The sequence below is a fragment of the Ceratotherium simum genome, chromosome 28 (genome assembly GCF_057802395.1).
Source record: "Ceratotherium simum simum isolate JZ-2026a chromosome 28, ASM5780239v1, whole genome shotgun sequence".
In the NCBI taxonomy this organism is placed as follows: domain Eukaryota; kingdom Metazoa; phylum Chordata; class Mammalia; order Perissodactyla; family Rhinocerotidae; genus Ceratotherium; species Ceratotherium simum.
In genome coordinates this window covers 34,465,682-34,482,374 of record NC_141927.1, presented here as the reverse complement: position 1 = coordinate 34,482,374, position 16,693 = coordinate 34,465,682, and the positions used below count along the sequence as shown (strand labels likewise).

The 16,693-nt window shown below is 54.8% G+C and overlaps 1 protein-coding gene across 2 annotated transcripts in view; it reads right to left on the bottom strand.

The window, feature by feature from the left end:
- ADGRA2 (adhesion G protein-coupled receptor A2) overlaps positions 1-16,693 on the bottom strand; it is a 33,546-nt gene that overhangs the window by 10,551 nt on the left and 6,302 nt on the right. For both annotated transcript variants that reach the window (XM_004428852.3, XM_087418506.1), the window contains exons 2-6: positions 10,544-10,615; positions 1,307-1,378; positions 982-1,053; positions 731-802; positions 306-469 (exon numbers count right to left, since the gene is read on the bottom strand). In XM_004428852.3, coding sequence (XP_004428909.2) covers positions 306-469; positions 731-802; positions 982-1,053; positions 1,307-1,378; positions 10,544-10,615 — 452 coding nt within the window. The remainder of the gene's footprint in view (positions 1-305; positions 470-730; positions 803-981; positions 1,054-1,306; positions 1,379-10,543; positions 10,616-16,693) is intronic.

Below are 16,693 nucleotides of genomic sequence, written 5' to 3'. Positions count from 1 at the left end.
AGAGGAGCAGGCGGGTTTTGGACAAACAAATAAAAATGCTCCTTTCCACAACACACTTGTCACCCCAAGAGGTGGGACCAGATGAAAACATAAACAAAGCAGCAGCCCCAAAGGAAGCATAGAAGAGCTGACGGAGGACCAGCCCCAGCGGGATGTGAGGGAAAGCACGCCCCAGAGAACATGCACACCACCCAGTAACACTGCAGCACAGGGAGCCTTGGGCCAGCAGGGGCCCTTCGGAGAGGGAGTCGGGCCCGGGGGCAGGCAGGGTGCCCTGCAGGTGTGCAGGGTGAAGATTTGCTCACCGCAGCGCAGCTGGGCCTCCTGGAGGCCGCCCAGAGCCTGGGCGTGTAGGGCACTGGGGTAGGCGCAGAGCGTGCGCTCCGACAGCTGCAGGGAGTGATTCCGGGCCCAGGACAGCAGCCAGCGCAGGCGGCAGTCACACGTCAGGAACTCGGTGCCCAAGTCCCTGCAGAGTGGGGAGAGGGGCCACAGGGCATGGGCTCAGCGGGTGGGGATGGAGCCCCAGGGAAGGAAGGCTGGAGAGGGCACACATGTATACGTGTGCACCACTGGAATCATGGGAAGGCAAATATGGTGGAGTTTCATCCAGTGTCTGTCCTGCCTACTCATAAAGCTGGCCACGGTGGTCATGATGCTTCTGTGTCTCCTTCCCGGGCAGAGGAAGGAAGCAGAGGTCTGAGACCTGGGGCTGAGAATTGGTACTCACACAACCTTCAGGGCTGGCAGCTCATCAAAGACCCCAGGTGGCAGACTGGAGAAGATGTTTCCAGATATGTTTCTGCAAGGAGCAGGGAACAGTGAGTCAGGATCTTAGGTCTCCCTGGGCCAGAGGAGGGAGGAGGGAGTGAAGAGAAGGCAGGGACCTGTAAGGGTTTGGTGCTGCCTTCTTCCTCCCAGCCCTCCTTCCCGGGTGAGCCTCCCCTCTCCCCTCCTCCTCACTTCCCGCCCCTCACTCACAGTCGGAGAAGTCTGGGGAGGCCAAGGAAGGTCTCAGAGGTGAGACAGCCAATCCGGTTGTTGGAGAGATCTCTAGAGAGACACACACACACCCTCAGCAAGTTGGCCACATGGTAGCAAATGGATCCGCTTATGAGGGACACACAAGTGTGGCTGGGGATTAAGTGGGGAGGGAGGTGAAAGAGGAGATGAGTTGGCTGTGTAGGGGAGGAGGGGCAGCGGAGGGTGGCGAGAAAGGGCAGTGGGGTGAGTAGGAGGGGTGGTTGCTCATGGGGTAAGGGGAGGACGGGGGGGCTCGGCTCGGGGGGCAGGACATGCGACTCACAGGCGCTTCAGCTCCCCCAGGCCCAGGAAGGCGCCGGGCTGCACCGTGCTGATGACGTTGCTCCTCAGGTCCCTGTGGGAGGCAAGTGAGGAGGCCTCACCTCTCTTGCTCTGGGGCCACGTGCTCCCCTGGGGCAGGGTAGCCTCACTGTCACCAAGAGTGTCAGGAACTCCATTTCCTTCTAAATTCCTGCTCTCCTCAGCACTGGGTGGGAGGTTGGATGAAGGACCCTGCCCCTCAGACAGGTCTCCTCAGACTCTCTGGCCACTGTAAGGGGAACTGGTCAGAAAGACGACAAGGAGGGTATAGAAACCAAGAGATGGGATCGGAAGGATGAGGAGCAGAACATGGTGGAAACAAGGAGTCAAGTAAGCAGTGAACTAGGAGTCAGGAAGCCTCGGTTCCATGCGCCCCACCTCCGAGCTTCCCTGAGTATCTCCCAGGGCTGCCGTGAGAAGCAATTGAAAATGGATATTATGGTCTTTTGCAAATTGCTATACAAAGGTGAGATCTTCTTGCACCTGGCCCTTGGGAAGTATTTTTACAGCTGTTCTATCCCTGCAGATCTCTCCATTTGACAGGTGAGGAAACAGGTCATGCAGCTGGTTGATGACCACACGGATGCTGACCGGGCCTCCGACTCCAGGGCAGGGCTGTAAATCCCCTGGCCCAGCCCCTCATTCTTCAGATGAGGAAGCTGAGGCCGAGGGGGCATCTGCCCACCTTCCCCCCAAGGTCTCCTAGGAGCCCATGGTGCTGAGAGAAGGCAGCAGAGGAAGCACCATGTCCCAGGGCACAGACAGAACAGAAGACACTGGTGTCCTCTAGGGCTCCATGGGGCCAAGGGCCACCCACCTGGAGGAGTGAATTGCAGGTGAGTCATCAGAGTAGCTTCTGTCCCAGGGTCTGGTGGCTCAAACTCAACCACATGAGTGCAACTTTCCCTCCCCTTCTCACCTCCTCCAAGGGCAGCAGAGACCGGGCTGAAGGATGCCTACCCGGTCCAGCCCAACATGATCAGACCTCTGGGACCACTGAGGACCAAGTTGAGTGCTGGCCCACTGGCCTTCCTCCCCACCCCCATTCTCTGTGTGGGCACAGCCATGGAGAGAGAGGTGCCTAGAGGACTGACCAGCCACTCACCCACCCACTCAAGGGCCACCTGTGTCTTTCCTGAGCCAAACCACAACAGGCTTGCAGCCCCACAGAGCAACTTACCAGAAGGCCTCAGTGCTCAGCCAGCCTCCCCTCCTGGGACCCTGGGATGGGGGCTGCAGCCTCCCTGCTTGCTCCCTGCATTCCAACATCCTCTCTGCCCCCACCTAAGCACCCAGGAGATTATGAGGCCGAGGGCAAGGGTGGGGGATTCCTGGAATAACCAGCCTGTCAAAAGGGCCAGCGGCAGGAAGAAGGAGACTGACAGGGATATCTGGGGTCCACCTGCTTTCCAAGGCCTGGCCACGCCCCCAGCCCAGACCGAGGCAAAGGGCTCTTGGCTTGGCCTGCCAAGGCCTCAGGGACATCTCTGGATTATGGGCAGGAGGGGGTTAACGGGGCTGGCTCCCTACTGGGAGGAGAGGAAATGGGTGTCCAGGATGGGGAGGTGCTGTCCCACCAGGGGGCCTGTTTTTTGCACAGACAGTCCCAGTTAGGGACATAAACACCGAGAGAGAGAGAGAGAGAGAGAGAGAGAGAGAGAGAGAGAGAGAGAGAGAGAGAGAGAGAGAGAGAGAGGGAGGGAGGGAGGGAGGGAGGGAGGGAGAGAGAGGGAGAGAGAGGGAGAGAGAGGAAGAGAGGAAACACCCTGCTCACCCTGCCATGGCCAGGGGTCCTCATCCCTCAGCTCCCTCTCACACCAAGGCCTCCACAGCCCTGAGCCCTTGAGAAAGAAGTGAAAGCCACCAGAAGGGCTGGCTCTCTAGAGGAGGGATGGCTTCCATACCCAGGCGTGCTGGGAGGTGCCTCAGTGCCTGGTGCCCGCAGGGAATGTGCAAGCACAGACCCTAGAACACTCACGCAGAGTGGAGACAGGAGATGGATGGGATAAGTGCCCCGCCTGCCCAGGGGTGTCCTTCCTGCCCATCACCCTTTTGCTGCCCAGACCACTGCCCTCACAGCCCCCTCTCCGATGCTGTTCCAGCATGTGCCCCCTGGCCCCTGTTGGGGTCTGGCCATTCTCAGGGCTCTGCCTCCCACCCCCATGCGGGGGACGGGCAGAGGGAAACACATTCCTCATTGTGTCACTTCCCTTCATGGGCTGCCAAGGGGCTGAGGCCGCAGCCCCCCACCCCTTCCCTCTCTGCTCACTTGTGTTTATTCTCATTTCCTCCCCAGCCCCCCTGGAGAACCCCCACCCCGCCTGCCCCACTGATGCTCTGCAGATGGGAGCAAGGCACCCGCTCGGGCCCCAGCCCCTTCCTGCCCTGGATTTCCTGCAGCCTGGAGCCATGCCGGGGCCTTCTGAGAGGACAGCTTCCATCAAGTGTTGGCATTCTTTCCCCCTTGCCTCATGCCCGCAGAGTGGCTTCAGGGGTGACCACGGCAGCTCCTCGAGTACCCTTGGGAGCTGGCCTGGTGGCGCAGGCTGGCTAGTCCTGGGTCCTCTCCTGAAGGGCACAGGCCAGGGGCTGCTCCCTGGGCTGAGCTCTGACAGCCTGATGAGTTCTGGCCCCAGGGGCAGCTAATGCCTCCTGGTCCCTAAGGGAGGGGAAGCAGCGCTGGGGCTGCACCCTCCCTAGGGGCAGGTGAAAATGCTACCATAGAACCTGGATGTTTTTTCTGGACCTGCGAGGCCCCTATAGGTTCTGCACCTTTCTTGCTTAGCACATCCTTTTGAAAATCTGATGACGGCTAAGTACTCCTGCCTCAGAAAAATGCACTATACCCAACATTATGCATATTTCAGGGGGCTTGTGGAACCTGGGTTATGAACGCCTGCTCTGGATTGTCTCATCTGATCCCTTCATTTCTTAGGTAAGGTCACAAGGATGCATATATGTTTCTATGCTGTGGAATCTCCTGCCTCCTTTCTGCTTCCACAGAGCCCTGGGAACGGGGCAGCGTCTGGATGGAGCCTCCCCTCCCCACTACCCCTTGCCCACCCCAGACCAGCTCCCTTGACTCTGGGCACACCCCTCTCCCTGTATCTATGTCAATATGGAGGAGAAGGACCCCGTATGGCAAAAGTCGGTGGGGGGGATTCCTGGGAGCAAATCATACCCTATGCCCCTCTTGGGAAAACAGAAACTCAGGAAGCTGAGTGTGTGAGAGTGAATATGTGAGCACAAGCAATAAAACAGCAGATTGATAAGTTTGACCTAATAAAAATTTAAAATTTTGGCTTTATAAACGACACCATCAAGAAAGTGAAGGCCAACCCGTGGAATGAGAGAAAATGTTTACAAATCATATATCTGATAAGGGACTTCTATCCAGAATATATAAAGAACTTGTACAACTCAATAATAAAAAGACAGGTAACCCAGCCAAAAAAATGGGCAAAGGATTTGAATAGACATTCCTCCAAAGAGGATACACAAATGACCAATTAATGCATTAAAAGATGCCCAACACCATTAGTCACGAGAGAAATGCAAATCAAAACCACAATGAGATACCACTGCACATCCACTAAGATGGCTATGAGAAAAAGGACAGACAACAGCAGTGTGGTGAGGATGTGGAGAGACTGGAGCCCTTATATATCATTGGTGGGAGTGTAAAATGGTGCAGCCACTTGGAAAACAGTTTGGCAGTTGGAGTTACCCTATGACCCAGCAATTCTACTCCTAGGTATATATCCAAGAGAAGTGTCCGTACATCCACCCAAAAGCCTGTCCAGGAATGTTCACAGCAGTATTATTCATAATAAGCCAAAATGTGGAAACACCCCAAATGTCCATTATTGTTGAATAAACAAAATGTGCTATATTCAGAGTGGAATATTATTAGGCCATAAAAAGGAATGAAGTGCTGATACGTGCTGTAATATGGATGAACCGTGGAAACATTATGCTAAGCGAAAGAATCCAGTTACAAAAGATTACACATTGTAATTCCGTTTATATGAAATGTCCAGAATAGGCAACTCTATAGAGACAGAAAGTAGATTAGTGGTTGCTTAGGGCTGGGGATAGCGGTGGAGGGCTGGGGAGTGACTGCTAATGATTCAAGGTCTCTTTGGGGATGATGAAAACGTTCTAAAATTAGATGATGATGATGATGATTGCACAACTGTGTAAATATACTAAAAACCACTGGATCGTACACTTTAAATGGGTGAGCTTTATGGCATGTAAATTATATCTCACTAAAGCTGTTAAAAGAGCGTGTGAGTTCATATGACAGAGTGTGCGTGTGCGCGTGTATGTGTGTGTGTGTGTGAGCACCACGTTCGTACAGGGTGGGGCGGCACAAAGTTGGCTCCCTCTGGCCCCCACAGACCTCCCTGCCTGTGGGTTTGAAAACCAAATTATAGGTTCGGAGGCCGCAGAACAGCTCTCCCTGGGCCCTCCAGGACTTCCAGGGTTCATTAGAAAGCGGGGGCTGGCTGAGAAGGGGGCCAGCACACTCCAGCAGGTATAGAGGTTGTGCGGGGGAGGAGAGGCCCAGAGGAAAGCCAAGAAGGTCCTAGCCTCCCTCCCAGCCCCGGGCCCCTCTAGTCTCTGATATCATCCAAGAGCTATTTATCGAGCACATGCACTGAGCCAGGCACCGGGGCTACCATAGCAAGAAGACGGCTGTCCCCAAACCCATGAGCCCCCCTTCCCGGGCCCTCAGCGGCCGCGTTCCTCCTCAGCGTGAGCGGGGCTGGGAGGGGGAGGTGGGACCGAGCCCGGAGGCCTTACCCTTGGCCCCGCCCACAGATTAATGGAAACCACCTGGCGGGTGAGCGGCACTCCGCCCCCAGGCCCCCACTTGCCATCATTCCCATGAGCATCTGCTTCTAATGAGTGCCCCAGCACCGCTGCATACCAGCCCCCGGGGCTCATTAATCTCATTAGGCAATGACAAATCATGCCCGGGCTGACCAGGCTCCCCTCCCCAGGCCCTGTCCTCTAGGCGTGCACAAGCCTCTGGGGGCGGGCGTCCACATAGGTCCACTCACTTGCATGCACGCCCAGACTCGCTCGCTCCCTTGGCCTCTTCTGGGGACTGTCTGCCCTGTGGCCAGCTCGGTCCCTGGTCTGGGGGCTTCTCCCTGTGACTGGGGCGCCCTCGGGGCCCTAGAAAGTCTTCTGGCGGCCTGCTCCCTGTTGAATGGGCGTGGTGGGGGATCTGGGCAGAGATGCGAAGGACCAGATGAATGAGCCATCCTCCAGCGCTCTCGGCACGTGCATTTCAACTACACAGGACCGCCTGCCTGAGGCCAGGACACTCGGGACAAATCCTACGCAATAAGGGGGCCTGACAGAACATCTCGCGAGGTGGAGCTCTTCCCAGGAGAAGGGAACGGCCATTCCGTCCCAGGCTCTCTTCGTAGTTGAATTCATCTCTGCCCATGACAACCTGTCAGGGGGTCATGCATTGTCCCGTTTTCCAGATGAGAAACCTGAGGCTTGGACAGAAGGTAAATGACAGAGGCGGGATTCAATCCCAGGCCTCTTTTTACTCCAGATCAGACTTCTGTGCCCTTTTATCGCCTGCCCTCCCACACTAGAAGCCTTTCCTCTGGGCAACAAACAGGCTTGTCCATGCTGAGGGGTGGCGGGATACAGAGAGGAGGGCTCAGAGACGGGACCTCACACACATCTGGGAGCTTCTGTACCCTCCTGGGTTGGCCATAAACTGCCTCTGCTGCACTATGTTTCAGGTTTTCTGGTCCATCCTTCCTGGCTGATAGAGCCCCAAAAGGTGTGTCCCTTATCCCCACCCTCACCCCCAGCCTCTCTGGGCATGCGTGCTCCTGTGAGATCATCTCAGGCACATTCCCACTTGGCACCGTCTCCCTCCCCAGCCTCAAGGCCCCACACAGCAAAACAGGGACCATGCAGACCTGCTCCCCACACACACTCACACTCGACTCATTCCCAGTGGCCAGAGGGGCGCTCAGCACAGGGAGAGAAGGCCGGCACTTTCTGGAGCAGCCCAGACCGCCATTTCAGTTATTAGACTAGGCCCCCACCCTCCCACGGGACTTGCTGCTTCTGGACTGTGGGACGTTAAGCTGCCATGGACTCAGCTGCCCAAGCCTGGATGTCTGAGCCTGACAGGACAGAGAGATCAGTGTCTCCTGGCACCAACTGTACGCCAGGCCACGGCGTCTCATTTGTGATGAATAGGCCCACAGTCTAGGGGTCATCTGGTCCACTGATTCCCAACCCTGGACGAGCATGAGAATCGCCTGCATACCTTGTAAAAAATTCCCAGGCCCCTTCCGACCTGATGAATTAGCATCTCCAGGAGCGGGGCACAGGACTCTCCCACCCCTGGGTTGTGATGATTAGTTCTCTGTGTCCACTTGGCCAGGATATAGCACCCAGTAACTTAATCAAACACTAATCTTGGTGTTGCCTTTGTATCCCTGGGAGGCATGGGCACCTGCTGATGACAGCACACCCCTCTGCCCAGAGGCCTCCCCTCCTCTGGAAAGCCCAGCCACACCATTGGGCTCTGATCTTTTCCTTCTCATGCAGCACTTGTGGTATCACACACACACATGTCCAAGGATCATAGAATGTTAAATCCATAATGCACGTGACCAATCACCCTATTCCCCCTTTTTACAGGTGAGGAAACCGAAGCCCCAAACCTGGCACCCTCTCCTGCATCACTCTGACCTCATCTCCTACCACCGCCCAATCACACAGCCTTTCTTCTGTTCCTCAAACTCGCCAGACCCAAGGGCCTGCCAGCTGCTGCTCTCTCTGCCCCTCCATGTTCCTCCCTCATTCAGGTCTTGGGCTCAGTCACATTATCACGAGGCCTTCCCTGACCTCACTACATAACCCCCCCACAATTGCTTTCTATCGCCCTCTCCCTGGCTTGTTTTTCTGTGCAGCACTTCTCGTCTCCTGACATAATATACACTTATTTGCTATTTTCTGGGTCCCATCAGTAGAGGGTAAGTCCCATGAGGGCAGGCATTTGGTCTATCGTGTTCACTCCCAGTGCCTAGGGCAGTGCCCAGCTTGGCACACAGCGGTGGCTCCATAAAAATCTCTAGAATGAATGACCAGAATGATTCCTAGCAGAGCAGAGGCTCAAACCCAGGATTTTGAATTCTCACTCGCCCAGCGCTCCTTCCATATCATGTGACTCAGCAGTTAGTCATTATTCTTTGACTATTGTCCCATTTTCCTCTGGCTGCTCTCCATGCTTTGAAGTCACCTGCTGTACGGTGCTGGCAGAGGAGTTGATTCAGTGTGTTGGCCTGGGTGGGAAGGAGAGGACCATCTTTTCATCTTCATCCGAAAATTTACCCCCATGAGATTGAAGGACAAGAAGGGGGCAGACCCAGTGGGTCTCTGACTGATAAAGATGGAAGATGTCAGCGAGGCCATGAGAGGCTCAGAGCGGTGTTCACTCGTGATGAGGGGAAGGGGGATCAGCTCTGGGCATGACTGGCCCTCGTGGGGCAGGGCAGAGTGCTGCAGGCAGCTGCAGTTCATCTTCCTCCAAAAGATCCCTGGAAGGAGCGTCTGGTTTCCTGCCACTCAGCCCTCTGAGACCAAGCCTGGGCTAGGTGTAGGAATCAGAGCTCCTGAGAGCTTAACTGCTGCAGGAGATGAAAACATCCCCTATTTGTTCGTACCAAGGAGACTTGGAAATAGCAGCTTGGTGGCAGCCCTTTCTCCTTGTTTGGACCACCCGTCTGTGAGCTGCAGAGCAGATGGTCAGAAGGACCTGGTCATGGAGCTTCGTGCATACACCACAGTCAGCATCCTGAGATCCCCTCCCACCCCAGCACGCCCCAGACCAGACAGAACACGCTCTGCCTTTCGGCCCCAAATGTGGGTTTTCCCCTTCCCACTCCCACTAACCCAGCTGACCATCAAGCTTTCCTCACGGTCTCCTCACAGGGGGTTTGGGGGAGAGGCTTTCCCTTCCCCTGTGAAGACTTAATCATAAGACTGTTGTCATGGTTAAAGATCTAAACTCCATGTCACGGAGATATTGCATCTCTATTACCCTCGAACACTCCAGCTTCGCTGATCCCTCCTTTGGACTTTACAGAAACCCCAACCTACTTAATTCTAACATATATGGCTTTGTCTGTGGTCTCCACTAGGTTGTAATCTCTTTGGATCTTTGACAGCAGGCTTCATGCCTTATTCTTTTGTGCCTTCCATCACACTGAGCCAAGCATTTTAGGCAAAATGGTACTAGAGGGGACAGGGGCCCTGTTGGAGGACTTGGGAATGCCCAGCAGTGTGGGAGCAGAGATAGGAGAGAGGAGGTTGGAGGTGGAGGAGACAGCAAGGAGCAGGCTCCAGGAGGAACAGGAGGCCCAGGTCTTCTGTGGAGGAGACGGGACCCAGAGGTGCTGTACAGGCTGTGGTTGCAGAGATGACAACCCAACAGGGAATTGAGAGGGGGGTTGATTCAATCCCCTCATCTGGAGGTTCACTGACTTGCCTGTGACCCAGTCCAGTCCCCAACTCTGGGAAGAAGGTTCTTTCAGGCTAGCAGGGCCCTTGTGGACTTGAGTCCAACGCCAGCTCACCCTGGGCTGGCAGGGCAGCCGGAGGATGCTGTTGCTGATGCAGCTCTAAACCAGGTAGTGGGGGTGGGGGTGGGGGGAGATTTGGATATGAGCCGCTTTCCCCACCCTCAGCCCAGGGCTCTGGTCTCTTGAGGCTTTGTTTGTTGATTGTTTTTAGGGAAGGAGGAAAGAGGCCGCAGGCACACTAAAGCTTGTCTCAGCCCTTGATGCTGGGCCCCAGCTGGGAGGAGCAGGCGGCTTCTGGCCAGCTGAGGGGCTCAGCCCTCACGGCTAATTGCTCATTACACAGCATTAATGAGCTTCTCCTAGCCCCATCTCTGCCCAGACCAATGAGGTTTCCCTACTTTCCTCTGCTGTAGCTGGTGAAGGAGCTGGCCCTCTGTCCCAGACCAGCCCCTCTCTGCCCTCCACCTGGTGGTCCAGTCCTCAGCAGGGTCCCAGTGGGTCTGACCCTTCCTTCCCCTTAGAAGGAAAGTTCTGGTTGTGGGGTCCCTCAGCAACTGGTGTTCCTCATCTCTCTGCACTGACCTCTTGGCCACGACCACCATCTCCCACCTCGCCCCAGCACTTACAACTTCTCCAGCAGGGACAGTCCCAAGAAGGATCCATTCCGGAGCCCAGTGATCTTGTTGTTGCTCAAGAGCCTGAAGGAACAGGAGAAGAGACAGGAGAATGTGCCGTTACAAGCTGGGAAGTGCGGCTGGAGTGGGGAGCCAGTTTCACCATTACAGCCATGTGGCAGTCTGGATAAATGGCGCCCTTTGAAGTTGTGCAAGGCAGCAGCCCCACCCTCTGTTCCAGGAGATTATAGGGAGGGGCCAGTGAATGCTTCAGGCAGAACGGTCAGCCCACTGAGCCCCAAGGCAGACAGTTCACCTGCCCTGGGTTCCCCCAAGGCCTGGATCTGACCTAGAGCTCTGTATGCAGGTGCCCTGAGCCGGTGTGAAGTTGCAATGCCCCCTGTACACCTTGGAACCACAGGGCCGAGCCCACAGCGCCCCCTTCCTGCCCTCCACATCTCTGTCTTGCTCAAGCCCTCATCCCAATCTCCTGAGGGCAGCGGTGGGGAGAATGGCCTGCACTGGCTCAGGGCTCTGGCAGGGGAAACAGGAAGCACAGCAGGTGTGGAGGCAGGTGAGAGGAGCTGCCCTTCTTTGGGGTCTCCAACACTCTCTCTGTGAGCTGAGGCCCTCACCGGAAGGGGACCACTCCCAGCCGTCAAAGGCCCCCAACTCAGAGGGCCCGAATGCCCTGGCCTCCCCAAGCCTGTCTGCAGCCTTGACAGAAAAGTGATGGAGCCCTGGGCCGGGGGAAGCCCCAGACTCAGCCTTGGCTTCTGCCCCCTCAGAGCTCTGTTTATTTGTTTGTTTGTATTTAGGGGAGGAGGAAAGAGGCCCCAAGCTTCTGACTGAACCCACTCTGCCCACCCACTCAGCCTTTCTCTGCCAGGCTCCCCACAGGGAGGACAGAGTTCCAGACCAGCCAAATAGCTCATCCCTTGAGTTAATTGCTTATTAAAAAGCTTTAATGAGCTTTTCAGCCCAAACTCTTGCCTGCCCTGGGCTGAGGACAAGGGTTTCCCTTCTTTGCTCTTAGTGGTGGACCTGGGACAGCCAGAAGTGCAGGCCTGGGGCCTTCTCCCAACTGGGGAGCCTCTGGGCTGGACAGTAAGGGAGAGGGCAGAGGTTGGGGACCAGGCATGAGAGGAGATGTCAAGGGATCTGCCCCAAAGCTTCCTGGAAGTGGGTGGGTGACTATGCCACGCCAGGTGGTGAGAGGAGCCCAGACATCTGACGTCCCAGCGACTCCATGTTCAAGAGGCTCGTGGAGAACAGACAGCGGCCAGGATGGAGGCCAGAGTGGAGGCAGGCTTTCTGGGTCAATAGGAAGGGGTGGAGACATCATCTCCTTCCTCCTTTCTCCCCTCTCCAGATAGACCCCTCCTACCCCTCTGGTCTTGGCCTAACAGCCCCTCCTGTGGTGACATTTCCCAGCAGGGTCTGAAGGGTGACTGTGTGGAGGGGTTTGGGGGACAATGTTGGGTTTCCAGAGTGCCTCACACACACACATAACATTATCTTGATATTTCAAAAAGTACATCACAGTAGTCATTATATGACCAATTAGAACTTTCATGAATCCCTTTATTCTCATTTTATGGATTAGGATAGTTTTATTTCACATGACACAGGGTGGTGGTAAATGATAATCTTTTCAGTTCTTGGGGCCTCTAATTGTCTCATTCAGGCCATGGTGGGGCTGGGGTGGCCCCCTCCATGGGGACAGGCTCTTGATGGTATGACTTTTAAATCAAAGCCCGCCTCACCTCATCTCCAGTTCATTCCCTTCACATGCCCCCAGAGTCTGAGGTTCAGAGGTTGCACTAAATGTCGGAAAAGGCGAGAGGACCTCTCAGTCTCCTTAGGAATGCCAGGGAGGGGACCTAAAATGTCAGGAAGAAGGGTGGAGAAAGGGTATCGTTTCAGCCTCCTCTGTAACTCCAAGGGTCTCTCCCAGGCATTGCCTCCTCCCTGGGTTCCTGGGGAGAAAAAGGGACGGGGGTGCTGATGGGGGTGAGGGGCACAGGTGAGAGGTGGGAGGTGTGGAAGGATAGAGGAACAGGGCTGCCAGACCATCACAGCCCTGTCCATGTGGGGGAAACCTGAGATGGTATTTCTCAAACTTGAGTAGTGTGGACCTGTTGAAGGGAGGGAAAAAATACTTATTTCCTGCAACTATGTCTGAGGATTCCAGCTTGAGAAACACTGACTTTAGAAATGAAAAACCTTACACTATGAAAAAATCTTCTAACAAAAAATTATCTCAAAACTATTTACAAAAGATTTTGTTTAAAGATCATTGAATTGAAAACAGAAAATTAAAAAATTCTCCAACTTCCAAATCCCCGAGAATAAAATCTGGGATCCTAATTTAAGAACCCTGTCCAGACAGGTCTAGAGGTGGCTTTGGGGGGGTACCCTACATTCTCCAGACTCTTTGGCCTTTAACCTTTGAACACCTTTCACATATCCCAAATTCTTTAACCCAGAGCTGGCCAACAGAATTACAATGTGGGCTGCATATGTAATTTGAAATGTTCTAGTAGCCACACTTAAAAAATTTTTTTAATTAAATTACTTTTAATAATGTATTTTATTTAACCCAGTGTATCCAAAATATTATCATTTCAACATGTAATCAGTATACAAAATTATAATGAGATATTTTCCTTTTTTTTCCTTTGTACTAAGTCTTCGGAGTCTGGTGTGCATTCTTCTCAACAGCACATCTCAATTCAGACCGGCCATGTTACAAGTGCCCAGTGGCCACGTGCGGCTAGCCGCTTTAACCCTGATCTAGTCTCCTTGGAGCCAGCACCTCTCCAGGAGGAAGTCTGGACTGCTTGAGAGAGACTGAGGCCACTGGGGTGGCGTGTGTGTGTCTGTGTGTAGGGTGGGAGCAGAGCAAAGATCGGGGACAGCCCTGAGGCAGGCAAGGATAAGCCTGTGGCCCAGAACAACTCATCTTGTGGCATCCCACCCGGCCGCCAGGGCCCCTCTCTGAGGCAGCCTCTGTTGTGCTGGGGAGGAGAGGGCAGAATGGGGGTCAGCTGCAGCCCACGCTTCCGGCTTGACTAGCCCCATGCAAACTCCAGCCCTGACAGTCTTGAAATGAGACTTTTTCTTGTTGCAGAGAACATGTCCCCGATGCCCCGCCCTCTAAGCCACATGCAAAAGCAGGGACACCAGGCAAACAGCGTTTCATCCTTCTCCTCCCCTTCTTGCCACATCTCCAGTTCTTGGACAGACCTCAGGCAGATATCTGTATGATTCAAGTCCCCAAATACCCAGAATTGGATATTTTGGCCTCAATAACCTAGACAAGGCTGGGGAAATGTTACTTTAGACCCAGATTATCTAGAGAATGGCCTCAATTGTGCTTGTCAGCTCAGTTCTCCAGAGGGCCCCTTGTGGGTCTGGTCAGGGAGGGGGGACTGTGATTTGGGACAGAAAGTCCTTGGGTCTGGCATTGTTATGGACAGGTAGGAAGCTGGCCATTACAGGGCTGCGAATGGGGTAGACGAAAATACACACACACAGCCTCATCCAGTGGGAAGAAAAATGTTCCCACCACGCTAGGCGGTCTCATGGGAGGAAAACAGGCGGGGAGGCCCCAGTGATCGGGTGGGGAAGGAGGGAGGCTCAGCCCCATGGTTCTGTCCAGTGTTGCAGGCACAGTGCCAGTCTTGGCCCCATCTTAATGCCCCTCGCTCACCAGACAGACACTTTCTCCCCCTGCAACAGCACAGGGAGCCAACCAGGTGGCTTTATTCCCATCCACGCTAGCCCTGCCTCACAGACCGCTGGCTCGCCCAGCCCGGCAGCTTCAGCTTCCTTTTCCCTACCGTCGACCACTCCCACATCAAATTTTCACAGGAAGGGGGCCAGTCCCTGGAGTCCCCTGTTCTCTATTCTAGAGTCTGAAATCTGGCCAAAGACAGGGGGCACACCGAGTCCGTTCCAGAACTCTGTCCCAGGGAGGCTCCTATTTTAGGGGAGAGAAGCAAGCGGAGTTACCACTAATGAGGCTGGAGGCCAAGGGAGCGAGTGGCTGGCGTCTACAGAGGCTCTGTGGCCTCTGGGCAGCCACAGGAACTCACCAGATCCCAGCCCAACATCAAAGATGACCCTGTAGGGGTCATGTGGGCACCGCTCCGTGGCGTGTGGGGCCAGCACATGCCTGAAGCAAATGGGTCTCACATGTGCAGGAAGAGTCATACATGTCAGCCCCCCCGCTCACCCCAACACACACAGAGGAAGGACCACATGTCTGGACACTGGGGACCTATGCTCTCCAGGGAGTCCGAGCCTGGAATTTAGGCCATCAGCAAGCCCCCTGGGCTGCGAAGGCCTCGTCGCCAACACCTGCTGCTGGCACCTTGGCAGTGTCTTCGGGAGACCACCAGTGATGGGGAGGAGGGTGGTCTCCCTACTGGTACCAAAAAGGCCTCAGGCCCATAACTGCCCTGAACCATCAAGGTGAAACTGGCCTCCCAGCCCCTCCTGCAGGCACAGTGCCCAGGGCCTTCAAGCATTTCCGGCGCTCACAAAGATGTCTGAAACCTAAAAAATAATCACCCCCTCTGAAATATAAATGCTACAAAACGGAAATTAATAAATGCTTAACTAAATAACTACCAAATGTCATACTCTGTCAATTAGTAATAATTGTCATGTTTCATGAAGGATGTGGGTGCATTTTAGGATGGCTGGCATGACAACAGGGCCTCCGAAACTGAGACGGCCTCTGGTCCACAGGCCTTGCTCTGACCCAACCCTGAGGCTAATGGCTTCCCTTCCCTTCCCTTCCCGTCCCCTCGAGGCTGCGCTTCATGTCCATTTAGCCTGACTGCAGGGGACATAAATGGTGGAGGGGACATGCGACACTCCGGTACTTGCCTGCTATCCCTTCCCTGGGCTAGAAGCCTGTCCAGTCAGCCCTGAACGTCTGCTGGTTAGAAGGACACCCAGGGCCTTCCTTCCCCAGGCTTTAGAGGGTCATGTCCTGAGACAGCCTCTGACCTCAGCCTTGAAGCTGGGCTCTCCAGGCCGGGCCTGCAGTCAAGGCCAAGAGAGAACAAGTCTCGCGATGGCTCCCACACATGGGGCCTTCTTGTTCCTGTTCTCCACAAGGGCACCCCGTCCTGGTGGTAAGCAGGCAGAACCACGAAATTGGGGCGGGATGGGGAGGACTAAACTTGGGGGAGTCTGCAGCCTGAAAAAGGTGCTACAGGTGTGTGTGGTGGGTGGTCGGTGTGCCTTGATTGGGATTTGGGGGCCCCCAGCACCCGAGCTGGAGCTCATGGAATCGAGCCGGCTGTAATCATTCCCACCCATGCATTCATTCGTTCTTCTCCAAACCTACACTAACACCTATTGGAAGATGGAGGGAGATGGGTCAGACAGGATGAATGTGTGTGTGTGTGTGTCCACTTGATTTGAGGAAGCAGGGAAGTCACCCCCAACCCACCTTAAACACTTCCTCCACACATGGCCTATAGTCTCACCACTGGGGAGCCAAGCTTTTGGGTGAAGAAAGTGGGGGTTTTTTTCAATACAAACAAACCTGAAAGGATCAATCTGTTATCAGTCTTTTACACTTAAGTATAAATTAGTCCTTTAATCTTTCCACCCCAGATGCTTTCCTTGGAAGCCCTGAGGCCTTGGTCCTACCCTGCTTTGGGAGCCTGTATCCAGCCTTCAGATGAGACTCTCGGGCCCCTGAGAGCAGAGACCAGCCTTCTCACCTCCTGGCACAGGGCTGGACACAGCAGGTGCTGGCTGAATGAATGGATGCATATATCTGGAGGGCAGAGCCATAAGGAAGATGGCAGTGGTCAGTGGACAGAGATGCTGAACCCGTTTTCCCAAGTCAGGGGGCAATTTCCTCCCCGCCCCCCAACCTGGTCAGTCTTGGCAGAGCTCACCTCTGACACCTCGGAGAGGGCGCCCATCCCTCTCAGAGCTAACATAGCTCCAGGGTACAGCCCTCTGGGACACCTCTCCCATAGGGGTTGTGTAGTCCTGAAGCTGTGCCGTGTGTGGTGCAGGAGAGGGAGAGGAAACACTGGGAGGGATGCTTTAGGGACCACGGGTCTCTCTTTTCCTGGGTCAGTCTGATTTCAAATACTCCGCGGTGATTTTGTACAGTGGTCCCCGAAG